This window comes from Eulemur rufifrons, chromosome 3 (assembly GCF_041146395.1).
Source record: "Eulemur rufifrons isolate Redbay chromosome 3, OSU_ERuf_1, whole genome shotgun sequence".
NCBI lineage: Eukaryota > Metazoa > Chordata > Mammalia > Primates > Lemuridae > Eulemur > Eulemur rufifrons.
In genome coordinates this window covers 26785519-26801974 of record NC_090985.1, presented here as the reverse complement: position 1 = coordinate 26801974, position 16456 = coordinate 26785519, and the positions used below count along the sequence as shown (strand labels likewise).

The window sequence follows — 16456 nt, the reverse complement described above, 5'->3', positions numbered from 1 at the left end:
CCTCACCGAGAATGTGCCCAGACTCATCCATGCCTCACTGACCCCTTCGTACCCTTTGCAACGGCCTCTCCTGACTTCCTGCCTCTTTCTGTACTGACTTGGGGATCCCTCTGCCCTGTTCTTGTCAAACCCCATGCTCACCTTTGTGAGAGAGCAGGGATGACCTGTATTTTAACTGTCCTTCCCAATCTTCCTTCTCTAGACCACAAGGGCCTCCAGGGCAGAGAGCACGACCTTCGCCCCAAAGCCGCATCGTGCGCCCTTCCCGATCTGGAGCTGTATGATCCCCAGCGCAAACACTCAGCATTCCCACGTCCTCTCAGCACACCTCCGACCTCACCGAACCGTAACTGTCACGGTCACGTGTTCACATCTCCACGTGACCCACAGGCTTCGGGCCGCCCATTCATCTCCAGCGCCGGGCATGATGCCCAGCACCTAGCAGTAGGTGTCCGGTAAGTATTCGATGAAAGAGTAATAGGCATATAACTCCCTGGGGAAAATCACTAGAGTTGACATTTCATTGTTTCAAAAGTACAACGATCTGCAATGTAAGGAAATCAGACTTCCCAGTCCAAACAAGACATCTGGCACAGAAAGTTCTTCAATTATTTTAGTCAAAATTCAGGAGACTTTGACCAAGCCCACCCCAACGCACGGCCCTCCTTTGTCGCGCTTCCACCGCGCTGTGGGTGCCCGGCGGGGCCCTGGTCAGGGGAGCTTTCACACAGGACTCCTAGGCAGGCCCATGTGCGCCAGCGCTAGTGCCAGCCAATCCTCTCCCACCGCATGAGAGGCGGCCTCCGTCTCCCAGCCTGCGCCTTGTGTCACCTCCAAGCTTTCTTTAAGTCTCCAGTCAGCAGGACATCCAATTTTTAGTCCAAGTTCTGTAGTGCTATCCAATTTTATTTTCAAGTTTTTATTGTGATAAAATATACACAACATAAAACTTACCATTTAATCATTCTAAGTACACACAGCTCAGTCACACCAAGTACACCCGCACCGCTGCGCGGCCGTCACCACCACCCATCTCCTGAACTGCCTCTCCTCCCCAAACGCAAACTGAGCCCATTACACACTAACCCCCAGCCCCCCTCTCCCCAGCACCCACTGTTCTACTTTCTCTCCATGAATGTGACTCCTCTGGGGCCTCGTATGGGTGGGGTCACACGGCATCTGTCCTTCCGTGACTGGCTTATGTCACTGAGCACAATGTCCTCGAGGGCCCATCCAATCGTGGCCATTCACCATCCCCTCCTTCTTGGGACCTGCAGCTCAGCCCCAGCCAGGCGGAGCCCCTGGTGGGCAGAGGGCACCAAGCTGCTCCAGGTGTAGCCCTGGCATCAGCCACTGTCCCCCACAAGGGAAGTGATGCTGGAATGTGGCCCTCACTTTGTGACTTCGAGGAGCCCTGGAGTTAACACCCCTCCCCCATACCAGGTGACTGCCGGTGCTGGGTGCTTGTACCTGGGCACACTTATGGGGGACTGCGGTGCACAGGAGCAGGCTGCTCTGAGGGTGCCTCAGGGAACCACACACAGGTACCCTCCTAGGAAGAGTCTCCCCAGGCTTTCCCACACCAGTTCTCAGCCCTGAATCAGCTGGGCGAAGAAAAAACTATCAGATATGGGCACAACGAAGAAAATCTCAACCGCCTGAACGCTGGGGACCCGGCCGACTGCTTCCGCCACACTGGTGGACTTTGGTGGGGCCCAGTTCAGCACCACAGATGTTTGCTGTGGCAAAGTGGTCCGTGGGACCCAAGTGATCTGGGGCAGGTGCACCCCTTTGGAATTCTGCCTGCCAGAAAGGAAACCCTTTGTGAGGAGCTAGCTGCCGAGTCTGGTGTTTCAAAACAGGAAAACAAACCAGGAGTGCAGCTATCTGCAGACGCCCCTGGGTCACAGGGTGCCTTCAGACAAAACAAAACAGGCTTTACCAGGCCCTTTTCACTACACACAAAGGAAATTCCTAGAAAGGTGTCAAGTGTGTCTGAATTGCAGAAGTTCGCTGAACTGAACGTGCTAACTTCCCAGGCAAGGGAGTTGCAACAACATCGCGCGAGTCAGACAGCCAGACCAGAGTTTTAAACAGGTGCCCAGTTAGATACGTCCTGCAGAAAGAAAGTCACGCAACCACGCAGTAGGTCACCTGCTTCGCACCGTATGTGCTTACTCCAGGAGGATGCTTAAACAACACAGCGTCTTGAGAACCTACTTAAGTACACATCTACACACTCACATACACGCTTGTAGAATGACGAGATGCATTTTTACCAGGATACAGTAGGAACGGGTTTCTCAATCCTTGCCAAAGACTGTGTTTGCAGGTGCTGCTCTGTGGATTAAGCTATCAGTCAGTTGCACAGGCAGGCTGTCAGCTTTAGGGACGGCACGCCAAGTTCCTAAGAGGGGCTGCGGGCCTGGGCTCTGGAGGGCGTGGGCTCTGCCGGTGACTCAGTGCCAGGCTGCACCCTGGTCGCCTTGGCATGCCTGCGCCCACCAGCACCTGGCCTCCAACAGCCAGGGCCTCGCACAGTCCAGGGAGTGTAGGGAAGTGACCAGCACTTAACACATATTTAAACTCCAGTGTTTTCTGGCTTTTAAAGGGTAGGCTTTTCCCTACACAAAGAAAAAGCAAGCTTCAAGTTACAGTAGACCGTATCCTGGGAATCCCAGTTCACATGAAGACACAGTGAAGAGTGGAAACATCTGGGGTTTTTTAAATAAATGGACAGCTATGAAGGGAACATAAGCTTTAGTCATCATGCCCAGCCTCCAGCATGAGATGGATAAGAATAAACCTGACTTCCCATAAATAAATGCACAGACATTGCTTATTCATTCTTGGAGGCTACACTCGCTGTTCATGATTTTCACGAAGCAGGAGAGAAGTTAGGATCTCATGTTAACTCGGTTCTAACTCATGAGTCAGACGGAGACCGGAACAAGACACCCTTTTTGTTCTCTTTTCCCTTGAGTCTACCTCCTGAGCCAGGAGGAAACAGTAAACAGGAGGGAGGCCGGACTTCTCCTTCCCAAGGGAAAAAGACTACATGGGAGCAAAACATCCCCGCAGGAACGGGAGGCCGAGGAAGGGGCACTGCAACAAAGCTGTGTGACTCAGCCCATGGGCGCTGGCTCCTCAGAAAGGTCCACCCCCAAGGGCTCTAGAGCAGTTTGTTCCCAAAGTGTCCCTTTCAGAAGTGACCGTACATTCTAATTCAATTCTCACTGAGACACCAGATTCACCACCTGCTCTGTGACAGCCATGATGACATGTAAATGATAGAGCACCACTCCAGCCCTTGCCGCTCCAGGTGTGTGGTCTGCAGGAGCCGTCCCCGGGGTGGGGGGACAGGGACAGCCCCAGGCTCCACAGAGCAGGGTGAGGGTCTCCTGGGCCACTTCACAGCCTCACTCTTCCCCTCTTCAGGGCAGGGCTGTGGGTCTTTTCAAAAACCATCTTGGCACTAACAACACAAAAACCAAATCCCAGGTTTGCGGGTGCCGCTCCGATCTCCTTTCAGTGAATCTCTGGGCCTGGGGCCTAAGAATGTACGTATTTTTAAAAGTCTCCTCCAAAAGCTCATCATTCAGTAAACGGGGTGGGAAGTTAGTACGTAATAGATGCGGCATCTCAAGCAGGTGAAGACGCAGCGAGCGCAGCCAGGAACCACCCATGGCTCGGCTCCGTGGGAGCCGTGAGGACAGGCCTTCCGCTCCGACCGGGGCCCGGTGCGTTATCTGCAGCAGATGGCCCCCAAGCATGCTCCCTGCGCCTCGGGGGACAGTGACAAGGCCCAAGCCCACCTGCCTAGTGTGCAGGTGGGCAGGACATCTCCAAGGCGCAGGGGAAACTGGGGGCGCTGGCTGCCTGAGGGATGGGGATGCAGGGGGGTTTGCGGGGGACAGGAGTGGACAGAAACCTGTCTGCCCTACTGTAACTGCTGAACTCCGAACGTGGTGAAAGCGCTATCAACTTAAGAAAGTAGAATTTATATTTTAGAAACGGCTTACCTTGTGAATAAGGGTCCCAGAGCCACTGGTGGGGCCTGAACTGTGCTGCTCACGGGACAGTGCTGACCGATGTCCTCCAGGGACAGGTGGATTGTCCCTCCCTTCACAGCCAGCCAGGTCTCCAGTGTGCAAGCAGGAAAGGGAGGGGTGGCCCTGCCTTGTTCCCCACCAGGGTTTTAACAGCACGCCTACCTCCTCCTGTATGCCAGAGCCGCCTTCCTCCTAGGCTTGAAATTCCACAACCACCCACCCTGTCCCGCCACCCCGAACGAGAAATGGCACTTGCTTCTAGCCTAGAGGCTCCTTCAGAAAAAAAGGTGGCTATATGAAACCAAGAGCCCTGGATTTGGGTCCCACCCTGGCCAGGTGGAAGGCGGATGGAGCCTTTCTTGCTGGGCCCACTGGGCCGCAGCTATGACGCAGCACGGAGTGCCCAGAGATGGGGCAGGAGTGCAGCAGTCGGTAAGCAGTTGGCAGGGACGGCCGAATCTCCATCCAGGGTCAGACAGAAAAGAGGTGAGCCCTCCTAGGGCCCTAGAGCCTGTCTCTGAACTCCCTTCACAGACAGATGGAAACAGAAGGGCTCCATCATCCCCAAAGCATGGAAACAAGCACATCCCACCAAGTCCAGTTTGCATCACGTGTGTTTTGCTGAGGATCGTAGGTAACAACTCGCCACCAAAAACAAAAATCTAAATTCAAACTTCACTGTGAAAGAAAAACAAATAGGCCAGGCGCGGTGGCTCACACCTGTAATCCTAGCACTCTGGGAGGCTGAGGCGGGAAGATTGCTTGAGCTTAGGAGTTCGAGACCAGCCTGAGCAAGAGCAAGACCCCATCTCTACTAAAAATAGAAAGAAATTAGCTGGGCAACTAAAAATAGAAAAAATTAGCTGGTGTGGTGGCACACACCTGTGGTCACAGCTACTCGGGAGGCTGAGGAAGGAGGATCACTTGAGTCCAGAGTGTGAGGTTGCTGTGAGCTAGGCGGACGCCATGGCACCCTTGCCCAGGTGTCAGAGCGAGACTCTGTCTAAAAAAAAAAAAACAAAAAAAAAGTCCAGATTCTAACTAATCCAGCTCATGTGACAAATAGAATTCAAAAAAATAAAACAAAATAAGTACTGGAATCATTATTCTTAAATTTCCCATACCTACGTATCTCATAGGCTGGGCCCAAATGACTTCTACACCAGGAATGGATTTGGCTACTGGTTATAGCATTTCTACATTATTTTCCTACAGTGGATATTTAGACCAACGGGGGAAAAGTCACAGTTAAGAATGTTGGATCTAATATCAAAAATAAGAACACAACACTCCTCCATTATCAGGAACTGGGAATAGATAGCGGCTGGGCCAAAGAACTTGAAGTGCTCAGGAGAATCAAAAGTTATGTGGGCTGTCGCCTGCTCGAGCTCCATGGTACAATGGCAAGTGCCCCAGATAACAGCTGAAAGGCATCCCTGGTCATGCCACCGAGCCACGTTTTAGTTTACTCATCTGTTAAACAGCTCAGCAACGCCCGCTGCTGACTGACAGGGCCTTCCGTGCACCTCAACGCACAAGCCTGTGACCACAGGCCAGGTGTGGCTGTTCCCCACCACTGCCCTGAGTTTGCACAGACACCACAGGAGTTAAACGTCCACCTGAGTAGGGACCCCCAGCTGTCCTCAGTGTACCTGAAAACACGGCAACAGGGTTATAACGTAAGTAGCAGGCCGCCTAGGTCCCAGGCCAGGCAACGTGACTGGACGCTGCAGAACCTCTCACAAGAGATGATGAAATTTTCAAAGCTAAGCAAGTCCACTCTGAGCCAGTTGCGTTTAGCACCCATCAAATGTGTCCGGGTGGCTTAAAAAGAAGCTGTTTAGAGTCTAGCGACACACTCAGTTAAAACCAGAACTGATTCAACCACATAGGAAATACAGATTTGAAAAAAGCCAAACCACTGCTCTTCAGCATGCCTCAACACTACTGTGTTAATCCTAAAGGACCCAGAGAGGTCCAGGTCCCGGTGCGGCAAGGGTGCTGTTGGGACGTGTGTGACGCCAACACCACGCAACCCGGGACACAATCTTGGAATCGGGCTGTGGCAGCACCTCCCCTGGGAGGTGGAGTGTGACTGCGCAGCTAAGTACAGGCAACTGCTGTAGGAAGACATGCTCTGGTGTCCCTGTAATATCCCTGAAGCTCTTGTCGCAGAGCCAAGACACTTCACTACTCATACAGTGTGTGGCTTCACTTCCCTGCAAAAGCGCTTAGCAATTCTCACAGCGGCTACTGACACTCCTTTCTGTGCACAGGAGAGCCAGGGAGCCAGTGAGGCAAGGACCAATCTACAGGGAGGTGACAGAAGCCACAGAAGACCCTACTAGAATTGGGATAGTTACTCCTGCTTCCAGCAGTCCCTCCAAACCCCGTCAGCCCCTCCTCTGAACACCACCTCACAGGGACCTGTGTCCACATCTGTCCTCCCCAGCGGGCTGCTGGGAGGCCGGGGGGACCCCATGTCTTCCTTCTGTGTCCCAAGCCGCTGGCCCTTTGGCTTCCCAGGTCTTCCGACACAGCTGATCCTCAGGCATTGGGGAGGGGCAAGAGACAGTGGGAGACCCACGTGGGGTGCCGTGGGGCTTTCCGTTGACATCAGCTCCACCTGACGCACATCCACCGCTGCCGCCGCCACACAGAATAGCAATGGCCTCTGTGTTAGCGGATGCTTTTACTCCTACAAACCAGGATGAATTTCAAGAAACAGCAAAACCTATTGCTCCTACTGTTAGAAAAACAAAAATAACTTACCATCAACTATACTGGAACTGAAATTATATTTGCCAGACACTTTCCAAGATTTAAATACGGGCAATCCTTGAATGATGCAGGTTTGAACTGCACCGGTCCACTTTCACTCAGATTTTCCTCCGCCTCTGCCACTGAGACGGCAAGACCGACCCCTCTCTTCCTCCTCAGCCTACTCAGCAGGAAGACGAGGATGAAGACCTTTGTGATGACCCACTTCCACTTAACGAAGAGTAAATATATTAGTATTTTCTCTTCCTTATGATTTTCTTAATAACCTTTTTTTCTTATGAGAACATAGTATATAATGCATGTAACATACAAAATGTGTGCTAACTGACTATTTATTTCTAAGGCTTCCAGTCAACAGAAGGCTACTAATAGGGGAGTTAAAGTTATATTAATACATAGATTTGACTATGCAGGGGAATAAGTGTCCCTAAACTGCTGCATTGTTCAAGGGTCAACTGTACATACAATTACCGTCCCAATGGGTCGACTTTGCTACTTGGAGGACTTTCTGCCCTGACCCGTCATGCTGGACTCCAGGTGAGACAGGGGTACTCAGAACACTCTAAGGTCATGAGGAGGTTCTGATCTGGGCAAAGTGCCGACTAGTAACAAGTGGTATTTAAAGGCTCTTCCCTGCTGAGCTCTGCAGGAGTTTCACCTGTGTGCTGCGCAACTGAGCCGATCCCAAGGGATACCAGCCATGCCAGGTCGGAAGCAGACTGGTTTCGTACCTGCTCCGGAATGTCATGAACTGGGCTCCTGGTCTTGGACAAGAGCGTGTGGACATACCAGGTACCTGAAGCATGCCCATCTCCCCTTCCCAACAAGTCACTCATTCACTCCTGCAAGCCAGGCTGCAGGTGCCCCTGGGAACATGTGGGCGTGAAGAGACGTGCACATGTGGAACGTGTCAAGGGTGAGGACAAATAGGCCATCCCAGGCAGGTGTGAATGGTAAACAGCTGCATAAACAAGTCCAGCCTGGAGATGGACTGTATTTCATCAAATCTGAAATGCCACACTTCAGAAGCACCATGCTCTCACAGGTACTGAGTAGGACAGACTGGGGAGTTGTCCAGCGGATGGAGCTGGACCCTGCAGGGGGCTCAGGATGGGACATGCACAGGACAAGATTGAGGGAAGGCAAAGTCTTCCTCGGGGCCTGCTCAGCTCTGTGTAAGAGAGACAGGCCCAGAAATACCGCAGAGTTGGGCAATGGGCCTTTAGCAAGACAACGTGCAGGAGGGTGAGGGTGGAGGCCAAATTGGAGTGGAGTGCAAAGCACCCGCAGACTTCTTCTTCCCCACACTCAGTGTGGGGCAGACCCTCGACGGAAGTGCCCCCCAAGGCCTGTGGCCAGGAGCCCAGGGTGGGTGAGCAGGTCGCTGGAGAAGCAAAATGACAGTAATAACAGCTGACGATGACCGGGTGCTGACCACGTGCCAGACTCAGTTCTGAGCCTTCACACATGTAAACTCTGCAAGTGTTTTCAGAAAAAAAAAAGAGATGCTGGTACCCACAGAAATAAATAAGGCTGCACAGATGTAAATGCTAATTCTTGGACTCTCCAAGAGGAGCCAACGTTTGGTGCTGGGTTGCTGCTACCTCCACCACCACCACGAAGGGGTGTGGATGGGAAATCTTTGTCACTTGGGCGAATAATGGACATGAAAAAGAAACCAGACACAGGCTTTGAATTACTGTCATAAAGTGTTAAAATTCATCACCAAAGTTGGCCCATCCTGAAAGGAAAGAGTGGTTGGGTGGCCACTGCGTCACACTTCTCATCCAGCTCCACGCTCCCTGGGCCCCCTTGGCTTCTTGCCTCACCTGAGGGCTGACGCGGGGGTAAGTCTCCAGAATCCTTGAGCATCGAGGCCTCCCAGGGGGACCTCACAGAACCAGGCTCCGCCCTGGGAGGACACCGAAGTCACCCAATGGCAGCACTTCTGAAAGCCAACAGCTCAGAGGATGCTGGACCTTGGAGCCAGTTGGAGTCAGGAGACCCCTGATCTGCCCAACCTTAGTGTGGATGGCAAGGGGCTGAGGGGGCCACAGAAGGAAGACCAGGGGGTACACAAGGGCCTAATGGCCAGCCTTGGCCTGAGGAGCCCAACCCGCACGTTCAGGGCACCACACAGACAAGGGAGCCAGCCTGCCACACGGCTGGGAGGAAGGGACAGGCCTTCCCAGGCAAAGCAGCACCATCTGCGAGCTTGCTGCAGACAGCCACTGAGGGCCAGAGTGATGCCTCTGCAGGACACCCCTGCAGCAGCTATCTGTGCCATCCTCCAGCAGTGTCACCACTGACACTTGCAGGAAGATGACATCCTGACTGGGGTAAAGCACACTCATAATAAGACAGTACAAGTTTGATGACTACAGAAAACTGTCAAACATGAAGTATCTTATGCATATTCTCAGTTAGCTGGCTACTCCTGGATTAAAAACAATTCTACTAATTTTTATGATGGCAGAGTTTACTTCTTACTATTGTTGGTGACTGATTTTTCAACGGGAAAGTTTTCTTTGGGGCATAGAGAAAGGGCAAACTTGCTAGCATTTGCTATTTGACATTTGATATTCTACGGTATTCTGCTGAGATACTTACCAACACAATGTGTTTCTTCTAAAGCACTTTTAACAGGTAATGGGAAGAATACTAACATGTCCTAAGTTACAAAGGGGGAAACTGCAGTCAAACAGTTTGACAAACAGAGTATTCAGAGCACGGGTACTAGTTATCTGTCACTGCATGACAAATCCTACACAACGTGGTGGCTTAGAATGATGGTTCTGATCACAGTTTCTGTGGGTCAGGAACCTGGGCACGACTCTGCTGGGTGGTTCTTGCTCAGGGTCTCCCATAGGCTGCAGTGACCTCAGGCAAAGCCCTGCTGCCAGGCCTACTCACTCACTGAGTCACCTGCCACGTGAGTCTCCCCAAGAAGGCAGCTCATTCATCAAACGTACAGACCAGGAAGGCAACAGACTTCTACCAAGATGGAAGTCACAGTCTTCTGTATCCTGGTCACAGAAGTGACGGCCCCTCAATGTTGCCACATCCCATTGGTAACAAAAATTACCTAAGGGGAGAGGATTACACAAAGCCATGAAAACCAGGAGGGGACCTCTGGGGGATCTCAGAGGCTGCTGACCATAGCAGGTATCTAACAGGGGCTCCTGAATTCTGCTCATACTCCTCCCTGGCCCCTCTGTGTAACAGCAATTTTATTTATTAGAAATGAAGTAATTTCTAATAAATGATTTTATTAGGAAAGAAAAGTCTAAAAAATAATGCTCTAAAGCTTGGCCTTAAAAAACTAAAAGAGGCTGGGCCAGGCGTGGTGGCTCACACCTGTAATCCCAGTATTTTGGGAGGACAGGGTGGGAGGATGGCTTGAAGCCTGGAGTTTGAGACCAGCCTGGGTAACATAGCGAGACTCCTGCCTCTACAAAAAAAAAAAATAAATAAATAAGAAAAATTGGCACATGCCTGTAGTCCCAGCTACTCAGGAGGCTGAGGCAAGTGGATTGCTTAAGCCCAGGCGTTCAAGGTTGCAGTGAACTATGATGACACCACCGCACTAAAGCCTGGGTGACAAAGCAAAACCCTCTTTCCATGTAAGAAAACAACAACAAAAAAGAAACTAAAAGAGAAAATTAAAACTGAAGTAAGCAAAAGGAAAAAAATATATATAAGAGCATAAATTAATGAAACAGGAAACGGACAACAGAGAAAAATCAATGACATCAAAAGCTGATTTCTTTGAAAAGATCAATAAAATTGATAAAGCTTTAACCAGACTGATTAAGACAAATTATCAATATCAGAAAAGAGGAAACATCACTACAGATCTTACAGACTTTAAAAATCACTAGAACTACTAAGTGAGCTTAACAAGATTACAAGATACAAGGTCAATATATAAAAATTATTTCTATTACTCTATATAGTGATGAACAATCAGAAATTTAAGCAGTATTACTTACAAAAACATAATACAATTAAATACTTGGAGGTAAAATATATGAGAGACCTATATAATGAAAATTACAAAATATTCCCAGGAGAAGTTAAAGACCCAAATGTATGGAGAAGATATATCATGTTCATGGACTAAGACTCAATATTAAGATGTCAATTCTCTCTAAATTAATTTATACATTCTTTTCTTATTTCAGCAAAACAGGAGATAATTTACAGATTCAATGCAATCCTAAAACTCAGCAGGCTTTATTTTAGAAACTGATAATTCTAAACCTTATATGGAAATGTGAAAGAACTAAAACAACCAAAACAAGTTTTAAAAGGTGGAATAAAGTAGGAGAACCTATATTTCCTAATTTCAAGACGCACCGTAAAGCTACAGTAATTAAGGCATTGTCACAAGTATAGATGTATAGATCAGTGGAACAGAATACAGCCTAGAAACAGACTCACAACGCATGTGGTCAGTTATTGCCAACAAAGGTGCCATGGAATTCGAGGAGAAGGACAGACCTTTTACAACTGGATTTCCTCATGCCAGAGGGAGGGGGGAACTCTTCCGCTCTTATTGTAAACAAAAATTAATTCAAAATGGATCACAGGTCTATATGGGAGAGCCAAAACTATAAAACATCTGTGAGAAACTCATTATGACCTCAGGTCAAAGATTTCTTTTCTTAGTCAAAAAACAATCAAAGAAAGAAACTCATACATCAAATTTCATCATCAAAATGGAAAACTTACTTTCTGAAAGAGACCATTAAAAAAATGAAAAGGCAGGCCAGGTGTGGCAGCTCACACTTATGATCCTAGCACTTTGGAAGGCCAATGTGGGAGGACTGCTTGAGGCCAGTTCAAGACCAGCCTGGGCAACACAGCGAGACCTGTCCCTACAAAAAAAATTAAAAATCCAACAGTCGTGGTGGTGTGCACTTATAGCCCCAGCTACCCAGGAAGCTAAGGGCGAAGGATCACCTGAGCCCAGGAGTTTGAGGTGTCAGTGAGCTATGATGATGCCACTGCACCCTAGCCCAGGCAATAGAGTGAGACCTTGTCTCAAAGGAAAAAAAAAATGAAAAGGCAAACCACAGATTGGGGTAAAATATTTGCAAACATGTATCTGTTAAAGGACATTTATCCAGAATTTATAAAGAATTCTCATAACTCAATAAGCCCAAAACCCTGATTTAAATATCAGCAAAAAACTTGATCATTAGCAAAAAATTTCACCGAAGATATGTAAATGCCCAATAAGCACAATGAAAAGATGATTAACATCATTATTCATTATGGAAATGCAAATTAAAGCCACAATGAGATACGATTCATATCACATCAATGACTGCGATACCAGTGTTCGCAAGGATGCAGAGAAACAGGAGCTCACAAGGCTGGTCGGGGATACACAAGGTACAACCAAACACTCAAAAAGTTTGGTCTTTTCTCATAAAAGTAAACCAACACGTCCCACACGGCCTAGCGATCCCACCCCTAGCTATCTACTCGTGAGAAATGAAACACATATCCACACAGAGACTTGTAGGTGAATGTTCCCAGCAGCTTGGTTTGTAACAGTCCCCCAGATGTTAACAACTCAAATGTCTATCAGGTGATGAATGCATAAACAAAATGTAGTGTGTCCATTCTGTGGAACACTAGTCGGCGTTAAAAAGGAACAAAGGCCAGACACAGTGGCTCACACCTGTAATCCCAGCACTTCGGAAGACCAAGGCAGGAGGATCACTTGAGGCCAGGAGTTCAAGACCAGCCTGAGAAACAGAGAGACCCCATCTCTATAATAGGTTAAAAAAATTAGCCCTGGGCGTGGTGGTGCACACCTGTGGTTCCAGTGACTCAGGAGGCTGAGGCAGGAAGATCGCTTGAGCCCAGGTGTCCAAGGTTGCACTGAGCTACGATGATGTCATGCATCCCAGCCTGGGAGACAGATCAAGACCTCATCTCTTGATAGACAGATAGACAGACAGACACACAGGCAGACAAGGAATGAAGTACTGATTCATGCAGCAACATGGCTGAATCACTCACGAAAGCGTTACACTAAGTGAGGCAGGCTGGGGGTGCGGTGGTGGCTGATGTGAGGGGCACTTGGGAGCCTTTCGGGGTGATGAAAATATTCTTGGTCCTAACTGTGGGGGGTGGGGGTGTCACACTATTGTAGACATCCATCAAGCCAGTCAAACTGCATGCTTGGAGTGGGAGAACGCTGTCTCCAAATCCACTAATTAACATCGTACCTGGTGGGCAGTCAACTTTAAGAAACTCCAACTCAAATTAGAAAAAATTTTGATCACTATGTTGCCTGTATAAGTGTAACTTAAGTCAAACCTTGAGAAATAAATTGGGTCTTTTGTTGTCTGGACTCAATCTAAGCACGTCTAAGAACAAACTCTCGTTAAGTATACCGTTCCTTTAACCTGTAAAAATACTTCCTATCCACGAACGCTGCTCTCCTGCTGAACACAGACCAGAGTGTTCAGTTCTACACGAGCTGAGCACTGCTCAGGGTCAGTAAGAGCCACTGTTGTCCCTGCGAGTCTGTCTGCCACGACCCCGTTTATTCCAATTCTCCGAGGTTTAGCCTCACCTCTAGAAGTTTATACGGAACAGACAAACCACAACTTTGATATAAAGTATATATATAATAAAGTACATGCAGACAGGTCCCTGACTTATGACGGCTCCACTTAGGATTTTTAAACCTTACAATGGTGCGAAAGCAGTATGTATCCAGTAGGAACCGCACGGTAAGTACCATACAAGCATTCTGTTTGTCACTTTCGTTACAGTATGCAACAAATTACACGAGCTATTCAACATTTAACTATAAAACAGGCTTTGTGTTATGATTTGCACAACTGTCGCCCAATGTAAGTGCTCCAAGCACATTTAAGGTGGGCCAGGCTGAGCAATGATGTCCAGTAGGTTCGGCATATTAAATGCATTTTCAACGTGGGATATTTTCTACTTACAATGGGTTTAGTGGGACAAAACCCCATTTAGTTATTATCCTAAATTATCTAAAATCTACACAAGTCTCATATAATAAATACTCAAAACCAAACAATGAAACGTGCTATAAGCTATTTGGGCACTGAGACAACCGTACCGTGGGAAAATTCCAAGGAGTTATGGAAGTGCTAGGGTTTTGTAAAGGCTTAACACACGAAAACCTACCGGTAAGAAAATGCAGGAATTTTCCCCATGTCTCTTTATCACACCAACCCACTTCTCCGTAACCAGAGGGTCTGATCTCGTATTTGCCTCCTAACCATAAGAGGTGGTTCAGAAACTGAAGGATGGGCAGCCGATTTCTAATTCTCACCACCTCAGCTTCGTTACGACAACTGCTTTTGTGACGACCTCGGTGCCAAGTCCGCATGCAAGTGAAGAATTGCCACCCAACTTCTCCTCGCTGGGGTCTTTCCGCTCTGTGAACCCACCAAGGCCCGTCCTCCTTGGGCCTCTGGCCATGCTGCCGGAGCGCCCTCCCCCCGCAAGGCCGCCCTCCCCCCGCAAGGCCGTCCCACGCCAGCCCAGCCTGTGAGAAACCAGCACCCCCACCCGCCAAGAGGGTGCGTGTTCCATCCTCTCATGGCACTCGAAGGTGGCGCTGGCTGGTCGGGTGGCTGTCTTCCCCACCTCCCCCGCCAAGCCACACGAGCAGAGGTGCAGTGTCCTGTCCACCCCCAGCGCCCTAGCACGTGGTGGGCACCCGAGGAACACAGGCAGAATAAACGCAGCATGACAAACACACAGACAAAAGAGCCAAGAGTGAGCTGTGCTTGGTTGTGCCCCACAACCCCTCCAGGAAAGGGTCCTTTAACCTTGTCCGTGCCCCGGGCCCTCTGGCTACCCCGGGAGGCCTTCTCAGAACAAAGTTTCTCAAGATGAAAAATAAACTACCCAGGATGACAAAGGGAAAAGTAAGCTGAAACACAATCATTGAAATACTGAGAAAGTCTCTGTGTGCTTATTTATTTATGTATTAAGTGACAAGACCTAGGGGTGGGTCCGGTCACTACTGTGATTCTGAAATAACAGTGAGTATCAGCGATATTCCCAGACACCTGCTCCCGCTGTAATGTGACAGGAAGTCTGTGTACTCTGATGCCGATGCCAGCGGGGGCTACGGCCCCCACTCATAATGGAAGGAAATGCTACACTTTCTCACTGGACTTCAGGTCCGTGCGCTGAACCGAGTGATCTGCACCACAGTGGGGCGAGCAACGCTCACTGAGTAAGGAAAATTTTATCATGTTTGTAGCAAGCAACATTCCTGAAACCACCAAGATAAGTAGATTTAGAAAATATTTTACTGTGTAATATGTAAATAAAACCGATGCTTTTAAATTGTTTGCCTCCTTACCTAGATCTCTCATGAGGCTGAGGAGTTGCAAAATTAAAACTTTAAAACTTCCTTAGACCACAGGGAAAATTAAACATTCTGACAAAACTTTCAGGGCCTAAGACATTCCCCAGTATCAGTCTGGAAGGAACACCAGCATCTTCCACATGCTAAGCTTGGTGGTGCCAACCTGTGTCTCTGAATTCCTGTATTTTTGGAAATTCAGCCATCTAAAGTCCACAACAAACTTGGGTGATAAAGATAGGATAACGAAATCCTGTTTCCCATGCCCGGGCACTGTTCTCAGCTCGAGCCGTGACCACATCAGGGTTGGTCTGCAACATGTTCACTTTACAGACAAGGAACCTGAGTGTGGCGGGGAGGTTGCCTGACTCACCCAGGATGACACAGCTGATGACTGTCACTGATAGCGACTGTGTCCTTCACTCGTGGTTCATCAGGTGTGGTGGGTACCACGGGAGGTGGGCCCAGGCCAAGGGTCAGGACTTATGCCAATTCTGCCCCAGATGCCCAACTACGACTTCGCCAAAACTGTGATTCAATGTCAACAACCAAGGACAGCTCCGCCCCAAACCCAGTTTAGAACAGGAGAAAACCCTCGTCAGAGCAGGTGGAGGGGAGAGAAGACAAGGACTCCTGTGTCCAGGGCTCCCGAGGACACTGTCCTACCTCCTACCGCGTGACCAGAGCCAAGCTCACCCCGCTGGTGATCTGTGCTGGGCACTGGTCACACACAGACGGGGCAGCACTTACCAATCTGCAACAGTATTGGTGTGACCAAAGCCGTTTCCATGGCGTAACAGAACTCCCTGCCAAACATCACCGCCCCGTGCATCACCCACAGGCGTGTGGGGATCCGGTCTATGGAGCCCTCACTGAGGGTCTCATCGCGGTTCTCGGCTGCCGTATCTCCGGGTTTCTGCAGGTCCGGCAGGGGCACAGGTAACTCTTGAACTTGCATAGATTCTGGGTCGGCATTCTGCGGAGCCATTTTCATTACCACCAAAAATATATATATTTTTTTATTCTATCAATATAAATAATACTATCATATATCTTTAATGATAAATTAAGACGTCTTCTCTTTCTGCTTCAGTTATGTTCCTCAGGCAAGTAATACTTATATTCCTCTTTGTACAAACAGGTATCTCACGACTTCTCACAATCGTATGAGACATGCAGCAAAACAGAATGATTTTTGGTTGGATTTGAAACATATGGCTTGCTGGTTTACTGTGAATTAGAG

At 48.9% G+C, this 16456-nt stretch overlaps 1 protein-coding gene across 1 annotated transcript in view; it reads right to left on the bottom strand.

Annotated features, from left to right (window-relative positions):
* Positions 1-16207, bottom strand: part of SLC45A4 (solute carrier family 45 member 4) — a 42412-nt gene extending 26205 nt beyond the window's left edge. Inside the window, exon 1 of the mRNA XM_069465946.1 lies at positions 15964-16207. Coding sequence (XP_069322047.1) covers positions 15964-16207 — 244 coding nt within the window. The remainder of the gene's footprint in view (positions 1-15963) is intronic.
* Positions 16208-16456: the final 249 nt, after the last annotated feature.